General features: G+C 36.1%; 1 protein-coding gene across 1 annotated transcript in view; it reads left to right on the top strand.

The window, feature by feature from the left end:
• Positions 1–23,660, top strand: part of LOC116884322 (contactin-6) — a 204,385-nt gene that overhangs the window by 154,922 nt on the left and 25,803 nt on the right. Inside the window, exons 11-13 of the mRNA XM_032885455.1 lie at positions 20,740–20,915; positions 21,268–21,385; positions 22,012–22,170. Of these exons, the coding sequence (XP_032741346.1) occupies positions 20,740–20,915; positions 21,268–21,385; positions 22,012–22,170 (453 nt within the window). The remainder of the gene's footprint in view (positions 1–20,739; positions 20,916–21,267; positions 21,386–22,011; positions 22,171–23,660) is intronic.

The following is a 23,660-nucleotide window of genomic DNA, read 5'->3' on the forward strand; positions in this document are numbered from 1 at the left end:
ACCTAATAACATTCATTCATACATAAATAAAATAACCCATACACACAAAACAAATGTACAGTGCATTTATAAATAATTTTTTATTTTTATTGGATACTTTCTTATTTAGATTTCAAATGTTATCCCCTTTCACAGTGTCTTGTCCATAAGCCACCTATCCCATCCTTCCTCCCCCTTCATCTATGAGGGTGTTCCCCTCCCAACCACCCACCTCTTCCCTGCCTCTCTGCACTGACATTCCCGTACACTGGGGGCTCCAGCCTTGGCAAGACCAAGGACTTCTCCTCCCATTGGTGCCCAACATGGCCATCCTCTGCTACATATGCAGCTAGAGCTGTGGGTCTGTCCATGTGTACTCTTTGGGAGTGTGTTAGTTCTTGGGAGCTCTGGTTGGTTGGTATTGTTGTTCTTATGGAGTTGCAAGCCCCTTCAGTTCCTTAAATCCTTTCTTAACTCCTCCAATAGGGACCCTGTTCTTAGTTCAATGGTTGGCTGCTAGCATTCACATCTGTATTTGTCACGCTTTGGCAGAGACTCTCTCTCTCTCTCTCAGGCACTGAATGGCCATTCCTTCAGTCTCTGCTCCAAACTTTGTGTCCATATCTCCTATGAATAATTTTGTTCCCCTGATTAAGAAGGTGTGAAGCATCCAACTTTGGTCATTCATCTCCTTGAGATTCATGGGGTCTGTGGATTGTATCTTGGGTAATTTGAGCTTTTAGGCTAATATCCTCTAATCAGTGAGTGTATACAATGTGTGTGTTTGTGTGTGTGTGTGTGTGTGTGTGTGTGCGCTTTATTTTGTTGTTGTTGTTTTGTTTTGTTTGTGACTGGGTTACCTCACTCAGGATGATATTTTCTAATTCTATTCATTTGCCTAAGAATTATATGAAGTCATTGATAGAATTACCTGGAGTCATTTTGTAGATGCATCACATTTTCTGAATCAATTCCTCTGATGAAGGACATCTGGGTGCTTTCCAGCTTCTGACTATGATAAATAAAGCTTCTATGAACATAGTGGAGCATCTGTTCTTGTTACATATAGGAGTATCTTGGGGTTATATGCTCAGGAGTAGTATAACTGGGTCCTCAGATAGTACTCTGTCCAATTTTCTGAGGAACCTCCAGACTGATTTTGAGAATGGTTGTACCAACTTACAATCCCACCAACAATGAAGGGGTGTTCCTTCTTCTCCACATCTTCACCAGCATTTGTTGTCTCTTGATTTTTTTTATCTTAGCCATTCTGACTGGTGTGAGATGGAATCTCAGGGTTGTTTTGATTTGCATTTCCCTGATGACTAAAGATGTTGAACATTTCTTTAGGTGCTTCTCAGCCATTTGATATTCCTCAGCTGAGAATTCTTCGTTTGGCTCTGTACCCTATTTTTAATTATGTTATTTTATTCTCTAGAGTCTGACTACTTGAGTTCTTTGTATATATTGGATATTAACCCTCTGTGTGGTATATTATTGATAAAGGTATTTTCCCAATGTGTTGGTTGCCATTTGTCCTGTTGAGATTGTCCTTTGCTCTGCACCTCACTTTTATTGGGATTATTTGACTCTCTGAAGTCTAACTTCTTGTATATATTGGATATTAGCCCTCTATCAAATTTAGGATTGGTAAAGATCTTTTCTCAATCTCTTGGTTGCTGTTTTGTTCTAATGACAGTTTCCTTTGCCCTACAGAATCTTTGCAATTTTATGAGGTTCCATCTTCAATTCTGGATCTTAGATCATAAGCCATTGATGTTCTTTTCAGGAAATTTTCCCCAGTGCCCATGTGCTCGAGGCTCTTACCCACTTTTCTTCTATTAGTTTCAGTGTATCTGGTTTTATGTGGAGATCCTTGATTCGCTTGAAGTTAAGCTTTGTACAGGGCAAAAAGAATGGATAGATTTGCAATCTTCTACATGCTGACCTCCAGTTGAACCAGAACCATTTGTCGAAAATGCTATCATTTTGCCAATGGATGGTTTAACTCCTTTGTCAAAGATCAGGTGACCATAGGTGTGTGGGTTCATTTCTGGGTCTTCAATTCTATTCCATTTATCTACCTGCTTGTCTGTACCAATACCATGCAGTTTTTATCACTATTACTCTGTAATACTGCTTGAGGTCAGGGATAGTGATTCCCCCAGAAGTTCTTTTATTGTAGAGGATATCTTTTGCTATACTGTGTTTTTTATTATTCCAAATGAGTTTTCAAATTGCTCTTTCTAACTCTATGAAGAACTGAATTGGAATTTTGATGGGGATTGCATTAAATCTGTAGATTGCTTTTGGCAAAATGGTCATTTTTACTATATTAATCCTGCCAATCCATGATCATGGGAGATCTTTCCATCTTCTAAGATTTTCTTCAATTTCTTTCTTCAGAGACTTTTAAAAATAGCTTTAATCTAATGAACGTAAGCTTGATTTGTTTGTCTAACTTTCATATAATCCTGTCTTAACTAGAATGTTGTATCTCATTTCCTTACATTCAGGGATGAAGATGGGAGCATTGGTTAAAATAAAAAAAAATATAGTTTTATATTCTACAATCTGAATTCTTAGTCTTGGAATAATTGTATATGTTCTACTAACCATTTTCTTGCTTATGAAGTAAAACCCATTTGGTTGTTGAGATGGTATAACATGTGTGAGTATGTGTGTTGTGTGATACATGATGTCCATCTGATGATCATTGCAAAATCAAAGATAGGTTTATTTCTCAAATCTAAATTAGCCCAAGATAGTGAACATAAGGATAACAGAGTGGTGGGTAACAAATTAGAAGTTGCGATAAAGCTGATAAAACAATCATATCCCTTTAAATTTACTTATCAGCTTCAGTCATGCAGGAAATGTTGCTGTTAGATAACATGGAAAAAGATAATAGTTACAAGAGTGAGACATTTTCCAGCTTAGTTTTAGCCAATACGACTTATCTGTGTTAAGAGGATTCTGAAGTTATCTGCACTGTGTGCCTGGAAATTTCTATTTCACTAATGCAGCAGGATGAGGCAATTTTCCATTCAGACACTGTGAATGCAATTAGCGGCTGCCTTGCCAGATCCTTGCAAGATGCCCAGTGTGATCTGAGGACATGTTCCATAGGCACAAAAGGGGGAATCAGAGGGAAAAAATAGTTCTAAGTGTTTTTATTTTTGAGGACTTGGATTAAAAATATCACATTCTATACATACACAATGGGGTATATGAATATCCCATAAAGGACTGAATTATTTGATCTGGCATTTAGAAAATTATTAAAAAGCAGAGTAACAGCAGGCTATAAAAATGATCTTGTTTGCAGGCAACATTTGTTTTTGTTTCCCCACTGGAGAAGTTTTGGATGTTCAATTATAGGCCTCATTGCTTCAGCATTATTTTCAACTGAAATGTCGGAACTTGGAAAAGCATATCTAATGTGCAAATTAAGTTTATTGCCACTCATTTAGTTGTTTATTCTTTGTGATAGAAGTCTTTATTATACCCGCATACAGAATGCCCTGTGCTTTTTTCTCATGCAGAATGTGAGTGCTCCCTAACATTGGTCAGCACTACTGAGAAGAATACATACGCAAACAGGTAGATCATTGGAGGCTTTGCAGATTAAAACGACAGTGTAATAAACAGCACTGCAGAGGCTTTTTGATTGTTAGCACAACTTTATCAACAAGCCCAGCTTTATCATAAAGTCCTACTTGTCTGAGTAAACCAAAGTGCAATCTCAGAGAATTGGCAAGACATTGGACCGCATTTGTCTTCTGGTACAGGCTGGGAGAGCATCAGTAAAAATTTTTGTGAAAATAAAAATCCCCCTCACAACTTTCATCTCACACTCTATATTTCTCTTCCAGAAAGGGATTTGATGTATTTTAATTTAGATATTTTTGAATTATAAAATATTGATACCGAGATTATTCATCAGCTTTATTGAAACTTCTAATTGTTGATTAAATATGTATTAAATATTAACACTGGTCAGGTAATTATTTCATTTTCCTTTCAATGCGGCAATTAAGTTTGGAATGGATTCTTGGTTCTCAAATACTTGAAGCTTACAAAATTTCAAGTGTATTTGTAGAAACAAACAAAGACATACAGTGTTTCCTAGCTTCCATAGAACTGTAAAGTGTCAGATGAAAAACAGTCCAAGTAATATTGTTTTATATAAGAAATATAAATTTGATAATGCAAGTATAGTAATAGCCCATAGCCCATTAAACAGTAAGAGCTTTGAAGCTGAATAGCTGGCATGTCTAATCTGTAGTCTAGAATCTGCAGTGCAGTCTGATAGAATAAATGCAAGTCCTAGTTTTGATTACTACTTCATATATAGGTCTATATTTAATGGGACATTCTTACTTTCTATGAGAACATTGTATATAGCCTTGCATAATTCCTATAATTTCCTGGTGATTATATATATGGATCAATGATGTCTCTTACTTAATTGTATTTTTTTTCATTCTGGAATTATTTCCTATTTAACTCTGTGTTATTTAAATATTAGCATACAAGATATATGTCCAATGGTGACTTCAGGTAAACTTGCATATATGAAACATGACAAGCACGATTATTCTGTGCTTTGAAGTTAAGTGATATCCAATTGTGGTAGATTATAACCAAAGCACTACATGTAAATTTTAGTGTGCATAAACATATCTTAATAGATAATCTTGGCATGCCTCAAAATAACTAATGGTGCAGATTTGTGGTTTGTATGCATGAGCAGTAAGAGCATGTTAAATAAATGTTATTTTTTTCTACTTCCAATTACCTTGAATCTGAAAAAACAAAAACAACATCATACTAATTTCTTGTTTTGTTCTGCTCTAAGCATTATCGGGGAGCAATAGCTTTGAGTTTTCTGTGTTTTCATGCCCTTGTTTGTTTCCTTAGTTTTCGGTGGACACAACAATAACTCAGTTGCACATTTATTTTACTTTCTATCTTCCATGACAATCTGTGTGCTCCTGTGCACAGTGCAGGTGGATAACCCTGTCATCCTGCAGGACATTAGTGCTCTGTGGTTACTCATCATAGCTAACTTCTCTTGTGCCCACTGGCCAGAACACGTGCATTTCCCCCAGCATCTTCTCCACCATTGCACAGAAGGTTTTTATGTATGTGGGCATGCTTAGAGATCCCATGTATAAATTAGTTCATACAATACTTTTTCTCTTTTTGAAAATAGTACTTACAGCACACTAAGCCTTATTTCACATGTCATCCTGGAAGATCTGTGCTGTCAGAAATAAAAATTCCTCTGATCAACGGTCTGAATAATATTCCAGTATTCCAATGGCACAATGTTGTGATAGCCTTTCTTTTGTTTATCCTTTCAATGAATATTAAATGTACACTATGCTTTTATATATTAGTTATTGTGAACCATGCTGTAGTGAACATGGGATTGTAAAAAAATATAAAGCAAGCAGTGCTGGGTAATACAAAAGTTCTCATGAAAAGTTTTAATGGCGCCTTCATATTGTTTTATTATTTTACTCTAAAGACTACCCAATTAACAATGTCATCTAGAGACCATGTGTTATTTTTGCTTCACAGCCTTAACAACACTTATCTCTTGTCTTTCTGTTAATAGCGCTTCCAAAAGGTGTGATTCTTTGATTTGCATATCCTTGATGATAAAGAGTGTTAAGTATCTTCATAGATATCTCTTGGTCATTTATATCTTTTCTTTGGGGAAAATTATGTATTTATGTACAAGCTGGGTTACAGTCATGTTAATCAAGCACTTATCTTTAGAAGAAAAACAATTCCAGAAGAAGCATGGAGGTAACAAATAAAGAGAAATAAAAAGCAGATTAGAAATCAGAAATATTCACAAAGTTAAGAAAGGAATCATATTTCCATAGAATATTTTAATGTTTCCAGTCTTCACAAGTTATCTTGTAAGGAAAAAATTCATAGAATTATATCACCTATTTGAAGTGTTATTTATACACTATCAGACTTTATGATGGTATCTTAGCAACACCTCCTGTCTTGTTATAGATATATGAAAGGAGTGCCCCATGTTTGTTCAGAGAACAAGCTGATTATATATCTTTGTACATTGTAGATCTTGGGGTGGAGTTGACAACTTCAAGCAGTCACCTTGGAAACATTATCACTCACAAATGAAGCTTTCAATCATGTCATTGATATAAAAGAAAACAAAAGATAATAAAATTATTAGATTCATCATGGCCAATGATGCCACTTAGATTTTTTTATTACCTCATTTTACCTTCTCAATGGTTCTATGAGATTATGATATGTTAAAAGCATTCTGGACTATTGATATATTGGACCAATTTATTGTCTTTAAGAAAAACAGATTTCATGTTTCTGACAGGTTTTTATGTAATTAGTTTCCCTCTCTACTAGATAATTCATAGCTGAAGATCAATTAAGGAAACATCACTGGTAATTATGACAGTGTACACATGAGTAAAACTATCAAAAGTGTCCTGGATTCTATGACATTTTTCCTTATATCACCAAAAAGCATGATTGCTATGTAACACTATTTTGCTGTGGTGACTTTGCCTTGCCAATGTATATCAAAAATGGTTACTATTAAGATTCCACCATTTTTCTTTTACATGTAGGATAAATTTTTAAAAGTAGTTATTTTTATTACTTTAGATGCTGTGGGAAAACAACATCTATTATGTAGATCAATTTTCACGACTATCTCCTATTGAAAAAATCATTAAAACTGCACATAAAGCTAGATAGTGTGGTACAAAGAATCTTATGTCCATATTACCCGATGTGGACATTTAAAAAAACTATTTTCTAAATTTATTTCATGTATATCCTTATCGACAGCCCAAACATCTATTATAATTATCTGCAGGTAAATTCTGTATATTATATTTTATTAAGCATTTCTGGAGGTATTTTTAAAACAGAAATAATTTTTAACAAAACTATAATAGTGTTACCTTCTTAAAGATGAGCAACATTGAAGATTCTAGTTATCATGATTTTTCATGAATATTAATATATATTTCTGCACATTACTTCCATGTATCTATAAAATCCTTACTTCACAAGATATATTGAGTATACAAATGGAAATATTCTGTATTTGTTAAGTATGGAGATTCTTGAATTACTGTGTGTCTGTAATCAAAGAATTCTTGAGCTCTCATTGCATTTAATTGTCCTATGGAGTTTTGGGTGTTTGTTCAATTCACAGGATTAAATCCTCATAAAGTTGGACTGCCATATCTACATCTAAAATTTTTCAGATTTATTTAATTTGTAGTAAACTCTGCCCCCCGGATCCACAGTATTGGACCATTTATGATGCTAAATTTAATGCAGTGTCACATTTTTCCTAAAATAGAAATGTCATTTTAAAATTTTATAATTATTTCTCCAAACTAGCATTTGAGATAAATGCACAAATTCACTGGAGAATCTTATGAAAAGTCCATATTCATGGATCTCCCTTGAAATCTACTGATTCAGTATTTCATGTGGCAATTGAGAAATTTATATTTTGAGCGTATCTGACAATAAATTCCTGTTCATGTGTAATTTTCAAATCACTGTTCTACACATGTTTAGAACATAAATGGCATATTCAAGAGAAATAAAATAATGCAAAATAGATTAATTCATCCTTTTTTGCTCCAATATAAAGATGCTTAGTGAATCTAAAATTTTGCAAGTGATTGTCTACCACAGTCCACTTCCCCTCATTTAATTTCAGACTCCAAGTCTCCCACTCATTAATAAATTGCAAGTAGTCTTTTGGCATTAATGAACCTTAGGTAACATGAATTCTCTCTTAGAATAGACCCACACTTAAGAAAGGACTAGAATATATGAAAACATGTGCATTACATTGGTTTTGATAAGAGCAATTTGAAGAAATCACGGAGATGCTTGACTTTATCAACATGTTCAAGAATATGCAAATAATGAAATTAATGGATTAAAGCCAAGTCTTATTTTTCCTTGCAAATACCGTTAAAGACTGCATATTTGTGTAACTCAAGTACTGCTCCTGTTCTCTGCAAGTATAATCTTACCATTCTAATGTGCATATATTGAGTTTTCTTTTGGTGCTGTGCATGGCTGCAAAGTGATTTCTGTAAGAGAATATTTAGTGCTTCATGGCTGTTTAAAAGTCACATACATACAATTGGGTCAGTTCTCATACAATTTGGGGAGAGGACCATGAAACCTAAGCATTGCTTTGTTTACCTAGGTGAATATTCAAAGCAGATACTATGCATCAAGTTTTCACTTTTCTTGGATAATACAGTTAATCCTCCCTGGGTACATGGTAGTTTCTATTCTCCTTGCTGTGACGGAATACTGAACTTAGTGAACTTAATAAAGAAAGTATTTTTTGTGCCCACAGTTTGAGAGGATACAGTCCATGGGTACAGAAGGCATGGCAACAGAAGCATAAGGTAGCTGACCACCTGCATCATTACTAAGAAACCTGGGGAAAAAACAAATACTGGAGTTTGCCTGATTTGCTCATTACCCCCATTTAATTTAGTCTTAGATCTTAACCTATGGTATAGTAGCACCAATTTTCAGGATGCATTGTTTTGCCTTCATTTAACTTGTTTAGAAATACTCTCAAATTCAAGGCTAAGGTGTGCTTCCCAAGTGATTCCAAATCCACTCAAGTTGACAATATGCAAAATAACCTTATCATAAACACTGCCCCTTTCATAAAGAAAAATGTGTTCCACTAGAACACATTTTTATTCCAGACTTCCAGTATTTCTCACATTTTTCAAGAAAAATACACACTTTTTAAAAAAATTTGATAAATTAAAATTGCATGTATTTATAGAGCACAGTGTGAGGTTTTGATATGTTTTTATTGTTATGTTGTTAAATTAAGCTAATTAACATACTAGTCATGTAATATGCTTATTGCATTTTAAAATGAAATTATGCTAATTCTACTGCGAAAACTTGAGTATGTGATATATTATTATTAACTACCCATCCTGCTGTTTTATAAACGCTTAAACATCATGTTCCTATCTAGATTAAGTTTTATTCCCTTTGACATGTTGTCCTCTTTCCCCATCTTTCCTTTCACATTTGCCCCCTAAAACTCTGTTATCTTCTATATCGTAGTCATTTGTAAGACTGGACTTATTTGCATGGTACACCGGAACTGCTCCTTAGACACTTTACCCAGGCTCAAACCATCTCTTGCTGAAACACGCCCGTATTTAGTTTCACATTCCCGTTGTCTTAAAGTTCTTTTTTTAATTTCATTTTTCTTGGATATTTGATGTATTTACATTTCAAATGTTATCCTCTTTCCCCCCTTTCCCATCCCCCTCCCATCTTCCCCTGTCTCTATGAGGATGGACCCATTTCCACCCACCAACTCCAAACTCAATGCCCTGGCATTACCGTACATTGGGGGAATAAGCCTTCACAGGACCAAGGGCTTTTCCTTCTACTGATGCTGGACAATGTTATCCTCTGCTACATATGAGGCTGGAGTCATGGGTCCCTCAATGTGTAGTCATTGGTTGGTGGTTTAGACCCTGGGAGTTCTGGTGGCCTTTGGTTGGTTGATAATGTTGATAGTCCTATGGTGTTGCGAACCCCTTCAACTCCTTCAATCCTTTGTCTAACTCCTTCATTGGGGTCCGCATGTTCATTCCAATGGTTAGCTGCAAGCATCCTCATCTGTATCACTAGGGCTCTGGCAGAACCTCTCAGGAGACATTCACATCTGGCTCCTGTCAACAAGCACTTTTTGGCATCAGCAAGAGTGAGTGGTTTTGGTGGCTGCATATGGGATGGATCCCCAGGTGGGGCAGTCTCTGGATGACCTTTACTTCAGTCCGTGCTCCACTCTTTGTCCCTGTATTTCCTCCAGTGAGTATTTTGCTCTCCCTTCTAAGAAGAAATGAAGCATCCATATTTTGATCTTCCTTCTTCTTGGGCTTCATATGACCTGTGAATTTTTCCTTAGGTACTCCAAACATTTGGGCTAATATCCACTTATCAGTGAGTGCATACCATTTGTATCTGCCTATCTCTGTACCAATTCTATGCAGATTTTATCATAATTGCTCTATAAAACAGCTTGAGGTCAAGGATGGTGACTTCCCTAGAAGTTTTTTATTGTTGGGAATAGTTTTCACTATACTGGGTTTTTTGCTTTTCCAAATGTATCTGCAAATTGCTCTTTCTAATTCTATGAAGAATTGAGTTGGAATTTTGTTAGGAATTGTATCCAATCTGTAGATTGCTTTTTACTCTATTAATCCTGCCAATCAATGAGCATGGGAAATCTTACCATCTTCTGAGATGATCTTTCATTTCTTTCTTCAGAGACTTGAAGTTCTTGTCATACAGTACTTGTATTTCATTTGCTTGGTCAGAGTCACACCAAGGTATTTCATATAATTTGTGGGTATTGTGAAGGGTGTCATTTCCCTAATTTCATTCTCAGGGTGTTTATCCTTTGGGTAGAGGAGGGCTACTGATATATTTGAGTTAATTTTATATCAGCTGTAGGAGCTCTCTCCTGGAATTTTTGTGGTCACTTAAGTATACTATCATATCCTTTGTAAACTGATATTTTGACTTCTTCCTTTCCAGCTTGTATCCCTTTGACCTCTTTCTGTTGTCTAATTGCTCCAGCTAGGACTTTAAGTACTATATTGAGCAGGTAGGGAGAGAGTGGGCAGCCTTGTCTAGTCTCTGATTTTAGTGGGATTACTTCAAGTTTCATTGCATTTATTTTGATATTGACTACTGGTTTGCTGTATATTGCTTTTCCTATGTTTAGGTATGGGCCTTGAATTCCTCCTCTTCACAAGACTTTTATCGTAAAGGCATGTTGAATTTTGTCAAATGCCTTCCCAGCATCTAATGAAATGATCATGTGGTTTTATTTCCTTGAGTTTGTTTATGTAGTGGATTACATTGATGGATTTCCATATATTGAACCATCCCTGCATCCCTGAGATGAAGCCTACTTGAACATGGTGAATGATAATTTTGTCTTCCAGGATTTGGGTTTGGGAATATTTTTGAGTATTTTTGCTTCGATGTTCCTGAGGGGAATTGGTCTGCAGTTCTCCTTCTTTGTAGGGTCCTTGTGTGATTTAAATATAAGCATAATTGTGACTTCAAAGAATGGGGGTTGGGGATTTAGCTCAGTGGTAGAGCACTTGCCTAGCAAGCGCCAGGCCCTGGGTTCGGTCCCCAGCTCTGAAAAAAAAAAAAGAAAAAAATTAAAAAAAAAATCAGAAGTGACTTCAAAGAACGAATTGGGGGGTAGTGTTTCTTCTGTTTTTATTTTGTGGAATAGTTTGAAGAGTATTGGTATTAGATAGTCTTTGCAGGTCTAAAAAGAATTCTGTACTAAACCCATCTGGTCCTGGGTTTTGTTTGTTTGTTTATTTGTTTTTTCTGTTTTGTTTTGCTTTTGTTTTTTGGGTTTTTTTTGTTTGTTTGTTTTTAGTTGGAAGACCTTTTATGACTGCTTCTATTCCTTTTGGGGTTATAGGACTGTTTAGATGGTTTATCGATCCTGATTTAAATTTGGTACCTAGTACCTGGTATCTGTCTAGAAAATTGTTCATTTCATTTCAAACTTGTTGAGTATAGGCTTTTGTAGTAGGATCTGGTATTTTTTTAATTCCCTTAGTTTCTATTGTTATGTCTCCCTTTTCATTTCTAATTTTGTTAATTTGGATACTGTCTCTCTGCCAATCACTGCACTTGTTTTCTAAGTAATGTCTAGTGGTGTGGTGGAGCATGCACAGATATATATGCAAGGTGATGATTCTCTGCAGGAGCTCAGGCCTATAGCAAGCCTGTGAAAACATGGCCCATTGTGCAGGTATGCATATTCAAGCCTAATGACTGTCAGCAGAGCCTGATTCCCAAATGAGATTGTAAGGACATTAGGATCCACATCCACGTGGCTACATGTGATAATAGAGGTAGCAGTAGAAAACAGCTGTGAACAGCAGCAAAGGCTGCTGATGAGAAAATGCTGGGAGCCAGTGGCTGCCTGCAGGCTGAGAGCGGCCAGCTTGCCTACATGCTGCTGTGGCATTTTTTACTGATGTTAACATTTCTGTCTTAGGACCAAGGCAGGAACTGTTATTAGGCAGGCAAAAACTTTTCCAGCGAATTATTACAAATAAAGCATACTTATATGTTTGGGCAGTGCAATAAAGCATATCACATGGTTGCATGAATTCTTCAAAGAGTTTAAAAATCTATGAGTTTTGAACACTCTTGTGACATGGTAAAACTAATATCCACAGGGCTAGAAATAAAAATTTAATTTGAAGATTATTTGATTCAAGGACAAAAGCACTATTTTTATATGAAGCTTCTGGAAAACCAACTATTAATGAGTTTTTCTTGTAATTTAAAATACAAAATGGAATGAAGAAGTGATTTTTGAACTACTACACAAATCATAAATCTACATCAGCTCCCTCTACTGTGTTCATAGTTTATACCCCATATCAGAATCATCAAAGTTCTTTCATATACATTGACCTGAAAAAATTAAATGAAAACTTACATAAACTAGATTTTTTTAGTGCCAAGAGTTGAAATTATTTTAGAATAAAATTATTGCATGTCTATTAACAGCTCTAAATATTCTAAATTTACATTTCAAAGTAATTTATCAGAAGTTCACAGTAATTTTGCAGTCTGAAACTGCAGTTAGTAGTTCTAAAAATGTTATGTTGGCCTGAAAGGTCCTTCAGAAAATAAAACATTTATCACAAAAAAAAAAGCATTTATCACGCACTTGCAAAGAGCAGTAATGTAGCACAAGTAATTACCTCAATTCAAAATGAAGCTGCTAAAAATATAGATTCCAACAGTCTGATGAGTCTTCAGAGAAGCAAGTAAGAAAAATACGATAATCAAGATATATGTTATAGTATTTAGATTGTATTTTATATTAAATTATGATAGTCGAAACGTGTTAGAATTCATAAATTGGTCATACTACTTATGTATCAATATTACACTTATTAAATTTTATAGATAGTAAACTATTTAAAGAAAAATGGCCTTTATTAACTTAAAAACAATTTTCCTTATCTTTTGAACCTAGCTCCTATTTTATCTCACAGTGGGACCTAACACATGACTTGATGAGGTCTGTCTCTTTCCTGTTTGTGATTGTATGAAGACTTCTTGTTTCCACAGTCATTCATGTCTTCCTGTCTGGGTCACCCAAGATTTTATAGCAAAATGGCTCCCTTGCCTATTCCAAACAGGTTTCTTTATAAAATCCTTTGCAGCATAGAGAGCGTTGTTCTCTCCTATTACTCTTGAGCTTTGCCTGGAATTCTTCTTTACCATGGACTTCTATGTTAATGCAATTTGTCCTCAGTAAACTAATTCCTCAACAGAAGAACATATTAATGTAGTGACTTTACACAGAACTGCTAACATTTTGGCAATACAATGGTATTATATAGAACAGTATACAATAGTACAAGCTCACACATGACAGTCTCTCCCATTACAAGGGAAATGTACATTATTAGTTTTTTAAATGTTAAAAAAATATTTATTATAATCATTGATGTAAATCATTCAGAAGGGATAAATAAATTGTATATAATGCATATATAAACAAACAGCTTTATTTAATGTAATTTTGTTCAATATTCAGCTTAATAAAAAAGTAGGAAATAGTATAGGTATGTCATTAAATGAACTAGTATAAAACAAACAAACAAAATCTATTGAGTAACTTGCCCAGAGTCAATACTTACAAATGAGTAAGATTTTGTTATAAAACCTGAACCAAAATAAATCTATAAGAAAATAAATTATTAAGGTAATTGTAAGACTAGAAGTACTCTAAAAATGGATTAGGTAAAACAAATGCAGTCTTGAGCACACAATAGGAAGTAAAAAACAAACTCAGTATTATCTCTTTGATAAGTGGATATTAGCCCAAGAGGTCGAATTACCCAAGATGCAATCCACAGACCACAGGAAGCTCAAGAAGAAGGATGACCAAAATGAGGATGCTCCCTCTCCTTCTTAAATGGGAAAAAATGTCCATAGGAGGGGATATGGAAACAAAGTTTAGAGCAGCGACTCAAGGAATGGCCATTCAGAGCCTGCCCCACATGTGGACCATATATATACAGCCACCAAAACTAGATAGGATTGATGAAGCTAAAAAATGCATGCTGAAAGGGACCGGATATAGATCTCAACTGAGAGACACATCCAGAGCATGTCCAATACAGAGGACAATGCTAGCAGTAAATCACTGAACTGAGAATAGGACCCCTTTGGGGGGAATTAAAGGAAGGATCGGAAGAGCTGAAGGAGCTTGCAACCCCATAAAAACAACAATGCCAACCAACCAGAGCTTCCAGGGACTAAACCACTACCTAACGACTGTACATGGATTGACCCAGGGCTCCAACTGCATATGTAGCAGAGAATAGCCTTGTTGGGGCACCAGTGGAACTGGAAGCCCTTGGTCCTCCCAAGGTTGGACCCGCCCAGGGCAGGGAATGTCTGTGGGGGAATGGGGGATGGGGAACACCCGTATGGGGGAGGGGGGGATGGGGGATTAGGGATAGGAAACCGGGAAAGGGAATACCATTTGAAATGTAAGTAAAGAAATATATCTAATAAAAAAAAGATTACAAAGAAAGAAAGAAAAAAAATTAAGAAGAATAAGCCCAACTCTGACTTTAGGAGAAAAACACTACTTAGAATCTTGAAATTTAGTAAATTAATTTATTCATGAAAGTTTCTGTATTTCTTTTAAAAATTTAAGCATAAATTTTTATTTGTTTGCATGGATGCCATTACATTATCTTATTATTAAAGCATATTATTTGGTGAATTTTGTTTTTAGAAATTTCCATAAGCTTAGTTTCCATTAATTCTCGTATTAATTACTTGTGCACGTTGACAAACTAAAATACCAAATCTTGATCTCTGTTCATAAACAAATCAGAGAGCTTAACAAATGTGCCCCAATAAAACTCACTTAGTAACTAGAGCAAGAGAAAAGAAAAAAGATGTTGAAGTTGAATGAGGGCATATGACTATGTTCATCAAAGGAAACACCAAGATCATCTTGTTTACTTCCTAGTGTATACCTTATTACTTAATGCTTTGGTTGACAGCCCTACCGCCAACGATTATGTATCTAGTGCTTAACAGAAGGATGGACAGGTGAGAAGTCCCCAATAAATGATTGTTATACATTTAAAAGCTGGGATAATCTAATGAAAGTATAATAATTATATATCATACTATGATCATCTCTTATTCATGAAGCTTTGTCATTGTACAATCAATGAACAATGCATATAGGAAATAATTAGTCTAATTTTGCCACTGTGTACCATCTTAAAGAAGAAGTGGTTGTCATTTTTAATGCTTAAAAATTATTTTAATTGCATGATCTAAAAACTTAAATCAGGACGGTTTGACTCTACCAACACATCTAATTAGCCAACTCATCGCCCACAAATATAAATAAGATATTAGTGTTTTTTTTCAAAGAAACTACTAGAGAATAATGTTGCCATAATTACTAAAAAACGTTGTTTAAAATGTTAGATATCAGTTGGGAAAGCTGTAAGGAAGACTTAGAGTTGTGGGTGCAAACAGCTATTAAATCCCTTCTTCAGAGTTTTCTCTGATTAGTGTATAACAGAATGGATCTAATATGGAAAACCTGATTTTCCATTACCAACATATATTTATTTAAGCAGCTTCTTGGCAAAGACTGTAAATTTATGTATACTTTTCCTTCTGCACAATGGCATTTTGTTGATTTTCAACTTATGCTGGTCTTGTAAAGTTTGCAATAATGTCTATCAACCTTGTGGAGCCACCCACCCATCCACTGTCTTTTTTAAAATTTTTTAATTATTTTAACATCTTCTTCCTTGTAGGTCCCTGTGTTTTGTGGAGGGGAGTTTGATGAAAATAATCCCATTCAAGACTGAGTTCTCCAAAGCCTCTCACTCACTATCTTGTTAGTTATCTACTTCAAGAAGTTTCTCTGATGAGAGTTGATGTGGGCTCTACAGACATAGGAGGATATAATTATGAGTCATATTATTGCTATGTTTCTTTAGCAAAATAACAATAGTGCATTCTCAATTGAACCCATGACCTAATCTACTTTCAGGCTATTGGAAATCTATTCAGGGTTAGGTATTCATTTCATCTCATCGAGTAGACCTTACATCCAATCAAAAAATGTTCCGTTATTTCCATAGGCTTTGTACCACTATTAAACTAGTTTACCTTACAGGTAGTTCACTGTTGTCAGTCACGGGGTTTATAACTGGGTGATATTCATTACTAATTTTCTTTACCTGTAGTGTGAAAAGTACCGTCTAGAGCTATGAAAGCTAGTCAGTATGAGTGAAGGTTTTAGTTGGGCATGTGCTAAATTTTTCCGTGCTTTATAACATAAGTGTGTCTTCAATAGAGCCTTACGATCAGAATTTGGAATGTAACTAACAATTCTGGCAATTCCCTGCAATGTTTGTGGTTTCCATAGAGGCTGACTGGCCCACGACTCAACAAGACTTAATACATTCTTGGTAGTAGGGGTTAAGTGGTGGTATAAGATACCTAGCTGGAGCATTATTTCTCCAATCATACAATAACTCCAACTAATGTTTATATTTTAGGAAGCTTCTATGTTAACAGGTCTCCAGAGATGACAGAAATCAACATAAGACTTCATATACAGAATCTGAAAGAAGAGAGTTCGGAATAGGCATGGTTTTTTTTTTTTTTTTGTCACGGGGAAACATATGGCACAGAAAAGGATAACCATTGAGAATACCGATCACATGCCACTAAGAGCAATGATTAATCAATGAGACTCCAGGAAGCTCAAAAGCTTCTATGTAGCAAAGAATATCAGCAACTGAGTAAAGCAGCAGCCTCCAGAATGGGAAAAATCTTTACTAATTATACATTTGACGGAAGGTCAACACCTAGAATTGTATAGGCACAAAAAAAAAAAAAACCAAAGCAAACTAACTAACAAACAGAAAACCTTGAGCAATAAAATAATACAATTTTAAAATGAGGTATAGATATAAAGAGTTCCCAAACGATGAAACGGGAGAATCTGAAAAACACTTTTAAAATGTTCCCTCTCTCTAGCCATCAGAGAAATGTGAAATGAAACTACTTTGCTATTTCACCCTACACCAGTTATCATGACCAAGAACAGTAGAACAAGTGAAAGCTCATGATGCGAGGATGAGGAGAAAGAAGAAGCCTTATTCATTGTTGGTAGGTTGCTAAATAGGACAACCACTGTGGTAATTTGTATAAGGGTTCCTCAAAAGCCAGGAAGTCATCTACCACAGGTACAGCTGTACTACTTTTGGGCAGATACTCAAAGGTATCTACCTCTTACTACAGAAGTTCTACTTCATCCTTGTTCACTGATGTCTATTCCAAATAGTGAGAAATTGTAAATAGCATAGATGCACAACAACTGAAGAGTGGATAATGAAAGTGTGGTTGGTACAAATGCACGGTGGACGATTATTCAACTCTTAACAGAATTATAATTATGAGACCTGCAGGTAAATTGGTGAAGCTACAAATAATCATCTTGCTTGATGTAACCTAGTACTCAAAAAAACAAATATTGCCCATTTTCTTTTATATACACAGAAAAAGAGGGACTATGGGAAAAGACAAATCAAACTAAAGCACTTTTAAAAATTTATATGGAATATCTTTTTTAAAATAACCAACTTTAAATCCAATTTGAGTTTCCTGTGTTTTCATGGACATTGAATCATTTACTGAATTATTTTCAATTATCAAGGGCCACAACATTATGAAAACTGATTCTCCTTTTTCCAGAAACTATTGAGTACCCTTAGTTCATCAATCTTATGTGAGTCTCATGAATCCTTCTGTGATCTATGCTACAATATTTACTTGCTTCATCTGGTGAAAACAGGTTCAGCTACTGTAACATCATCAAGAAAGCAGTTAACCCAATCACAGAAAGACATACATGGTATGCACTCATTGATAAGTGGCTATTAGCCCAAATGCTTGAATTACCCTAGATCCCTAGAACAAACAAAACTCAAGACGGATGATCAAAATGTGAATGCTTCACTCCTTCTTTAAATGAGGAAAAAGAATACCCTTGGCAGGGAAGAGAGAGGCAAAGATTAAAACAGAGACTGAAGGAACACCCATTCAGAGCCTGCCCCACATGTGGCCCATACATACACAGCCACCCAATTAGACAAGATGGATGAAGCAAAAAAGTGCAGACCGACAGGAGCCGGATGTAGATCGCTCCTGAGAGACACAGCCAGAATACAGCAAATACAGAGGCGAATGCCAGCAGCAAACCACTGAACTGAGAATAGGACCCCCGTTGAAGGAATCAGAGAAAGAACTGGAAGAGCTTGAAGGGGGTTCGAGACCCCATATGTACAACAATGCCAAGCAACCAGAGCTTCCAGGGACTAAGCCACTACCTAAAGACTATACATGGACTGACCCTGGACTCTGACCTCATAGGTAGCAATGAATATCCTAGTAAGAGCACCAGTGGAAGGGGAAGCCCTGGGTTCTGGAGACTGAACCCCAGTGAACAAGACTGGGGGGGAGGGCGGCAATGGGGGGGAGGTTGGGAGGGGAACACCCCATAAGGAAGGGGAGGGGGAGGGGATGTTTGCCGGAAACCGGAAAGGGAATAACACTCTAAATGTATATAAGAAATACTCAAGTTAATAAAAAAAAAAAAAAAAAAAAAAAAAAAAAAAGAAAAAAAGAAAGAAAGCAAGCAGTTCTGTCAAATCCAGAAGCTACTGCTTGTCTCCAGGTCTCACACTCTGACACTTAGGATCTTTGTGCCCCCTCTTCTGCTGTGTTTCCTGAGATTTGGGTAAAGGATGGTACAGATGAATTATTGGTCTATATCTTTATTTTTATTTTTTTTTACACTCTAGATTTATTCCCCTTCCAATCTGACCTCCTACTGTTCCACATCCCATACCTTCTCCCCTCCCCCCTGTCTCCACTAGGATATCCCCACCCCACCCACCCCACCCACCCCACCAGACTTCTAAACTTCCTGGGGCCTCCAGTCTCTTGAGGGTTAGATGTATCTTCTCTGACTGAACCCAGGCCAAAGAGTCCTCCGCTGTATATGTGTTGGGGGCCTCATAACAGCTGGGGTGTGCTGCCTGGTTAGCGATCCAGTGTCTGAGAGATCTCAGGGGTCCAGGTTAATTGAAACTGCTGGTCCTTTTACCGGGTCCTCCTCCACTTCCTCCACCTTTTCCATTATTTAACCACAGGGGTCAGCAGCTTCTGTTGATTGGGTGCAAATATCTGCATTTGACTCTTTCAGCTGCTTGTTGGTTCTTTCAGAGGGCAGTCATGTTAGGTCTCTTTTTGTGAGTTCTCCATAGCCTCAGTAATGGTGTCAGACCTTGGGTTCCCCCAACCCCCACCCTGAGCTGGATCCCCTTTAGGCCTGTCTCTGGATCTTCTTTTCCTCAGGCTTTTCTTCATTTCCATCCCTACAGTTCTTTCAGACAGGAAGAATTATGGGTCAAAGTTTGACTGTGGGACAGCAACCCCATCCCTCACTTTATGCCCTGTCTTTCTGCTGGATGTTGGTTCAGTAACTTCCCTCTCCCCACTGTAGGGCATTTCATCTAGGTTCCAACCCCCCTTTCAATCCCTAGGTTTTGTCACCTCCAAGGTTTCTAGTGCATTCTGGAGGGTCCTCCCAACCTCCTACCTCCCAAGGTTGCCTGTTTTCGTTCTTTCTGCTGTCCATCAGGGCTTCAGCCCTTTCCCCCCACCAGATCGTGTTCCCCTCTTCCCTCCTTGTCTCCTTTCCCTCACCAGTCCTTCCCTCCTTCCCCCCTTATGGTTATTTTCTTCTCCCTCCCAAGTGGGACTGAGGCATCCTCACTTGGACCTTTCAGCATGTTGACCTTTTTGAGTTCTGTGGACTATATCTTGAGTATTCTGCACTTTATTGACTAATATCCACATATTAGTGAGTACATATCATGCATGTTCTTTTAGGTCTGAGTTACCTCACTCAGGATGATATTTTCTAGTTCCATCCATTTGCTTGTAAATCTCAGGATGTTCTCATTCTTAATGGCTGAGTAGTATTCCATTGTGTAAATGGACCACATTTTTTCTGTATCCTTTTTTTCTGTTGTGAGACATCTGGATTGTTTCCTAATTCTGGCTGTAACAAATAAGCCCACCATTGACATAGTGGAACATGAGCCCCTATGGCATGGTGGGGCATCTTTTGGGTATATTCCCAAGAGTGGTTTTCTGGGTCTTTAGGTAGATCTATTTCCAATTTTCTGAGGAACATCCAAATTGATTTCCAGGGTGGTTGTACAAGTTTGCAATCCCACCAACAAGGGAGGAGTGTTTTCTTTCTCCACATCCTTGCCAACATGTGTTGTTACTTGAGTTTTGATCTTAGCCATTCTGATTGGTATGAGGCGGAATCTCAGGATTGTCTTGATTTGCAGGTCTACATCTTAAACAGCAAGGTGGTATGTATAAGATTTTAAATGAAAGATGTTTTTATACTGAATATTTTGATGGCTTACTAACCTCTAATGTTAGCATACCAGTAAAACGTGTATTATATAATCATATCCTGACATTTTAAAAAGATTTTAACAAGTAATCTTTTCTCAATAGAGCGAACGGTCATTACAGTACCACCGTCTAAAATGGATGTTACAGTTGGAGAGAGCATTGTCTTACCCTGCCAGGTGTCCCATGATCCTACCATGGAAGTTCTCTTTGTTTGGTACTTCAATGGAGATGTCATAGATTTAAAGAAAGGAGTGGCTCATTTTGAACGAATTGGGGGAGTAAGTGTCTGAAATTGTTAAGTTCTTCATAAAACAAATAACGTTTTATTTGACTCAACATGGTTCATAATCATTTTCTCTGTCTCTATTCACAGGCAGAATCTCTGTCTGGGTATAAAGCTGCATCTGCTTTTGTTTTGCTTTATTTTATGTATTTCAAAGAAATACTTGTTTTCTGGATGCAATTAGAGTAAAGGGGATAATAAAAGGGATCAATTATAGAAAACTATAATAATCAGTATATCTTCTAATTTCAAAACTGTCTTATGTTTAATATCTACCCAGCTGTAAAGAAAATGGGACCCGCTGTGTGTGATTATGTTTTCATCCAGACCCCTCTCTCTGTCTTCAGGAATCTGTTGGGGATTTGATGATAAGGAATATTCAATTAGGCCATTCGGGAAAATATCTTTGCACAGTACAAACAACACTAGAACGCTTGTCTGCTGTCGCTGATATCATTGTGAGAGGTAAGCAGAAATCGGGAAAGAATGGTTCTGCTTTTCATTCATGATCAGAAATGCCCACACATATGGCAGCTGTTTGAGGGATTAAATGAGGATAAGGAGATGAGGAACTTTTTGTTTTGTAAATTTCAAGATTTGATTTTATCAGTTGTGTGGTTATAGACACACACACACACACACACACACACACACACACACAAATGACTGTGCTTAGCACACTGTACCAATTCCTAATATTTAGACTGCCTTCTATTTGTAATAAACCATTAGTGTCCATGCAGACTAAGTGATGTGGGATTTTACATTTGGCCATATTACTTATATTTACTTGAGCTACATTTGGAGAGAGAATGGATATAAGTTTTGAAATCTCATTATTCTATGCTATTCAATAAATGCATACTTGGTTGTCCCTTCTCTCTATAGATGGTATTTCTAATCTAATGTGTTATCTATATTACACATCAGGATAAAATGGATTGTTAGGGCTTAATCTCTAAGTGTGTGCTATAAATAGTTTGTATTCAGTAATTTATTTTCTATATATGGCAAGTAAACAAACCATTCTTGTCTTCAGTTGATGTGTTAAAATATTTCCAACACAGCAATCATAAATGATGTTTCTCCAGGTCCTCCTGGTCCCCCAGAAGATGTAAAAGTGGAGCACATCTCTAGTACCACGTCCCAGATCAGCTGGAGACCTGGTCCTGATAATAACAGCCCCATTCAAATTTTTACCATTCAGACTCGGACACCCTTCTCTGTGGGCTGGCAAGCTGTTGCCACAGGTAAGAGATCAAGGGTATTTTTGAGGATTGTCTAATAATAGTACTCATAATGTTTTAACTGGTTAATTCTAATAAACATGTTTTGTTACCCCTTATTTTACTAATATATATTACCCCCATGATAAAACTGCAGATTTCTCACACTAATAATGTAATAATACACTTAAAAGATTTTTTTAAAAAAAGACTAATCAAGATTAGATAGGAATATGTTATGAAACTCAGGAGTGAAATCAGTAAAATTGAAACAACATAATATGCAATAGAATCAATGGAATGTAGAGTTGATTCTTCAAAACAAAGCAAAGTTTATAACCAAGGCATTCAAAGAGAAAAAGAATCCAAATTTCAAAAGTTTGAAGTAAAAAAAGAAGACTTTACAACAAATAATGAGGAAATTCTGAGAATCATAAAGAAATAGTATGCATTCTAACAAATATAAAACCTAAAAGAAATGAGGTCATGTTTTGATATACAGGGCTCAGGAAAGTTGTATCAGGATGAAATGAACAGGCTATACGCACCCCAACTCTCTAGTTAAATACAAGCCATAATTAAATATTCCAGCAACAAAAAAACATCATCTAGGGCCAGATGGACCCAGTACAGAATTTTACAAGACCATCAAAGAGGATCTAATGCCAATATTTCACAAGTTATTCTGGGAAAGCAAAACTGAAGAAACATTTTCAAATTTGTTTTGTGAAGCCCCCACTTGCCTAATGCCAAATCTACATAACAAATTGACAAAAAGAAGAAAAGTATAGCTCAACATTTCTTATAAATATAGATTTGAAAATTCTCAATAAAGTATTTATACAATAAGTTAGGAAGACGTCTAAAAGCTTACCCACCATGAACAATTAGCTTCATCCTAGGGGTGCATATGTAAATCAAAAAATGTAATCTATCATCTAAACAGTCTAAAAGACAGATACTATTAGATGCAGAAAAGGCTTTTTATGACAACAATAAGCAACATCCCTTCATTTTATAAGTCTTGGTGAGACTAGTGACATGAAAGATACCTCAACATAATAAAGGCGATTGATAGCAAGCCAATAGCCACTCTTCTAAATGAAGAGTAACTCAAAGCATTCCCATTAAGAGGAACGTGACAAGAATGTTTACTCTATACTTGTTCAATATATGGACAAGGCAACTGAAGGAGGCAAGAGGGATACAAATAAGATAGGAAAATATCTAAGTATGTTTACTTTCAGATGATATAATATTATACATAACAGTCCTTAAAGACGTCATTGTGATATTTCTATAGTTGGTAAATGCTTTCAACAATGTAGCAGGATACAAAATTAACACACAAAAGCCAGCATCTCTCCTATATTCAAATGACAAACGGACCAATAAAACACAGAAACATCATAGCCTCAAAAATTAAAATATTTTATAACTCTAACTGAGCAAGTAAAACAATTAGGCACGAAAACTTTAAACAAGTTGAAAAAATAAATTGAAAATGTCATTGG

The sequence above is a fragment of the Rattus rattus genome, chromosome 15 (genome assembly GCF_011064425.1).
Source record: "Rattus rattus isolate New Zealand chromosome 15, Rrattus_CSIRO_v1, whole genome shotgun sequence".
Classification (NCBI taxonomy): domain Eukaryota; kingdom Metazoa; phylum Chordata; class Mammalia; order Rodentia; family Muridae; genus Rattus; species Rattus rattus.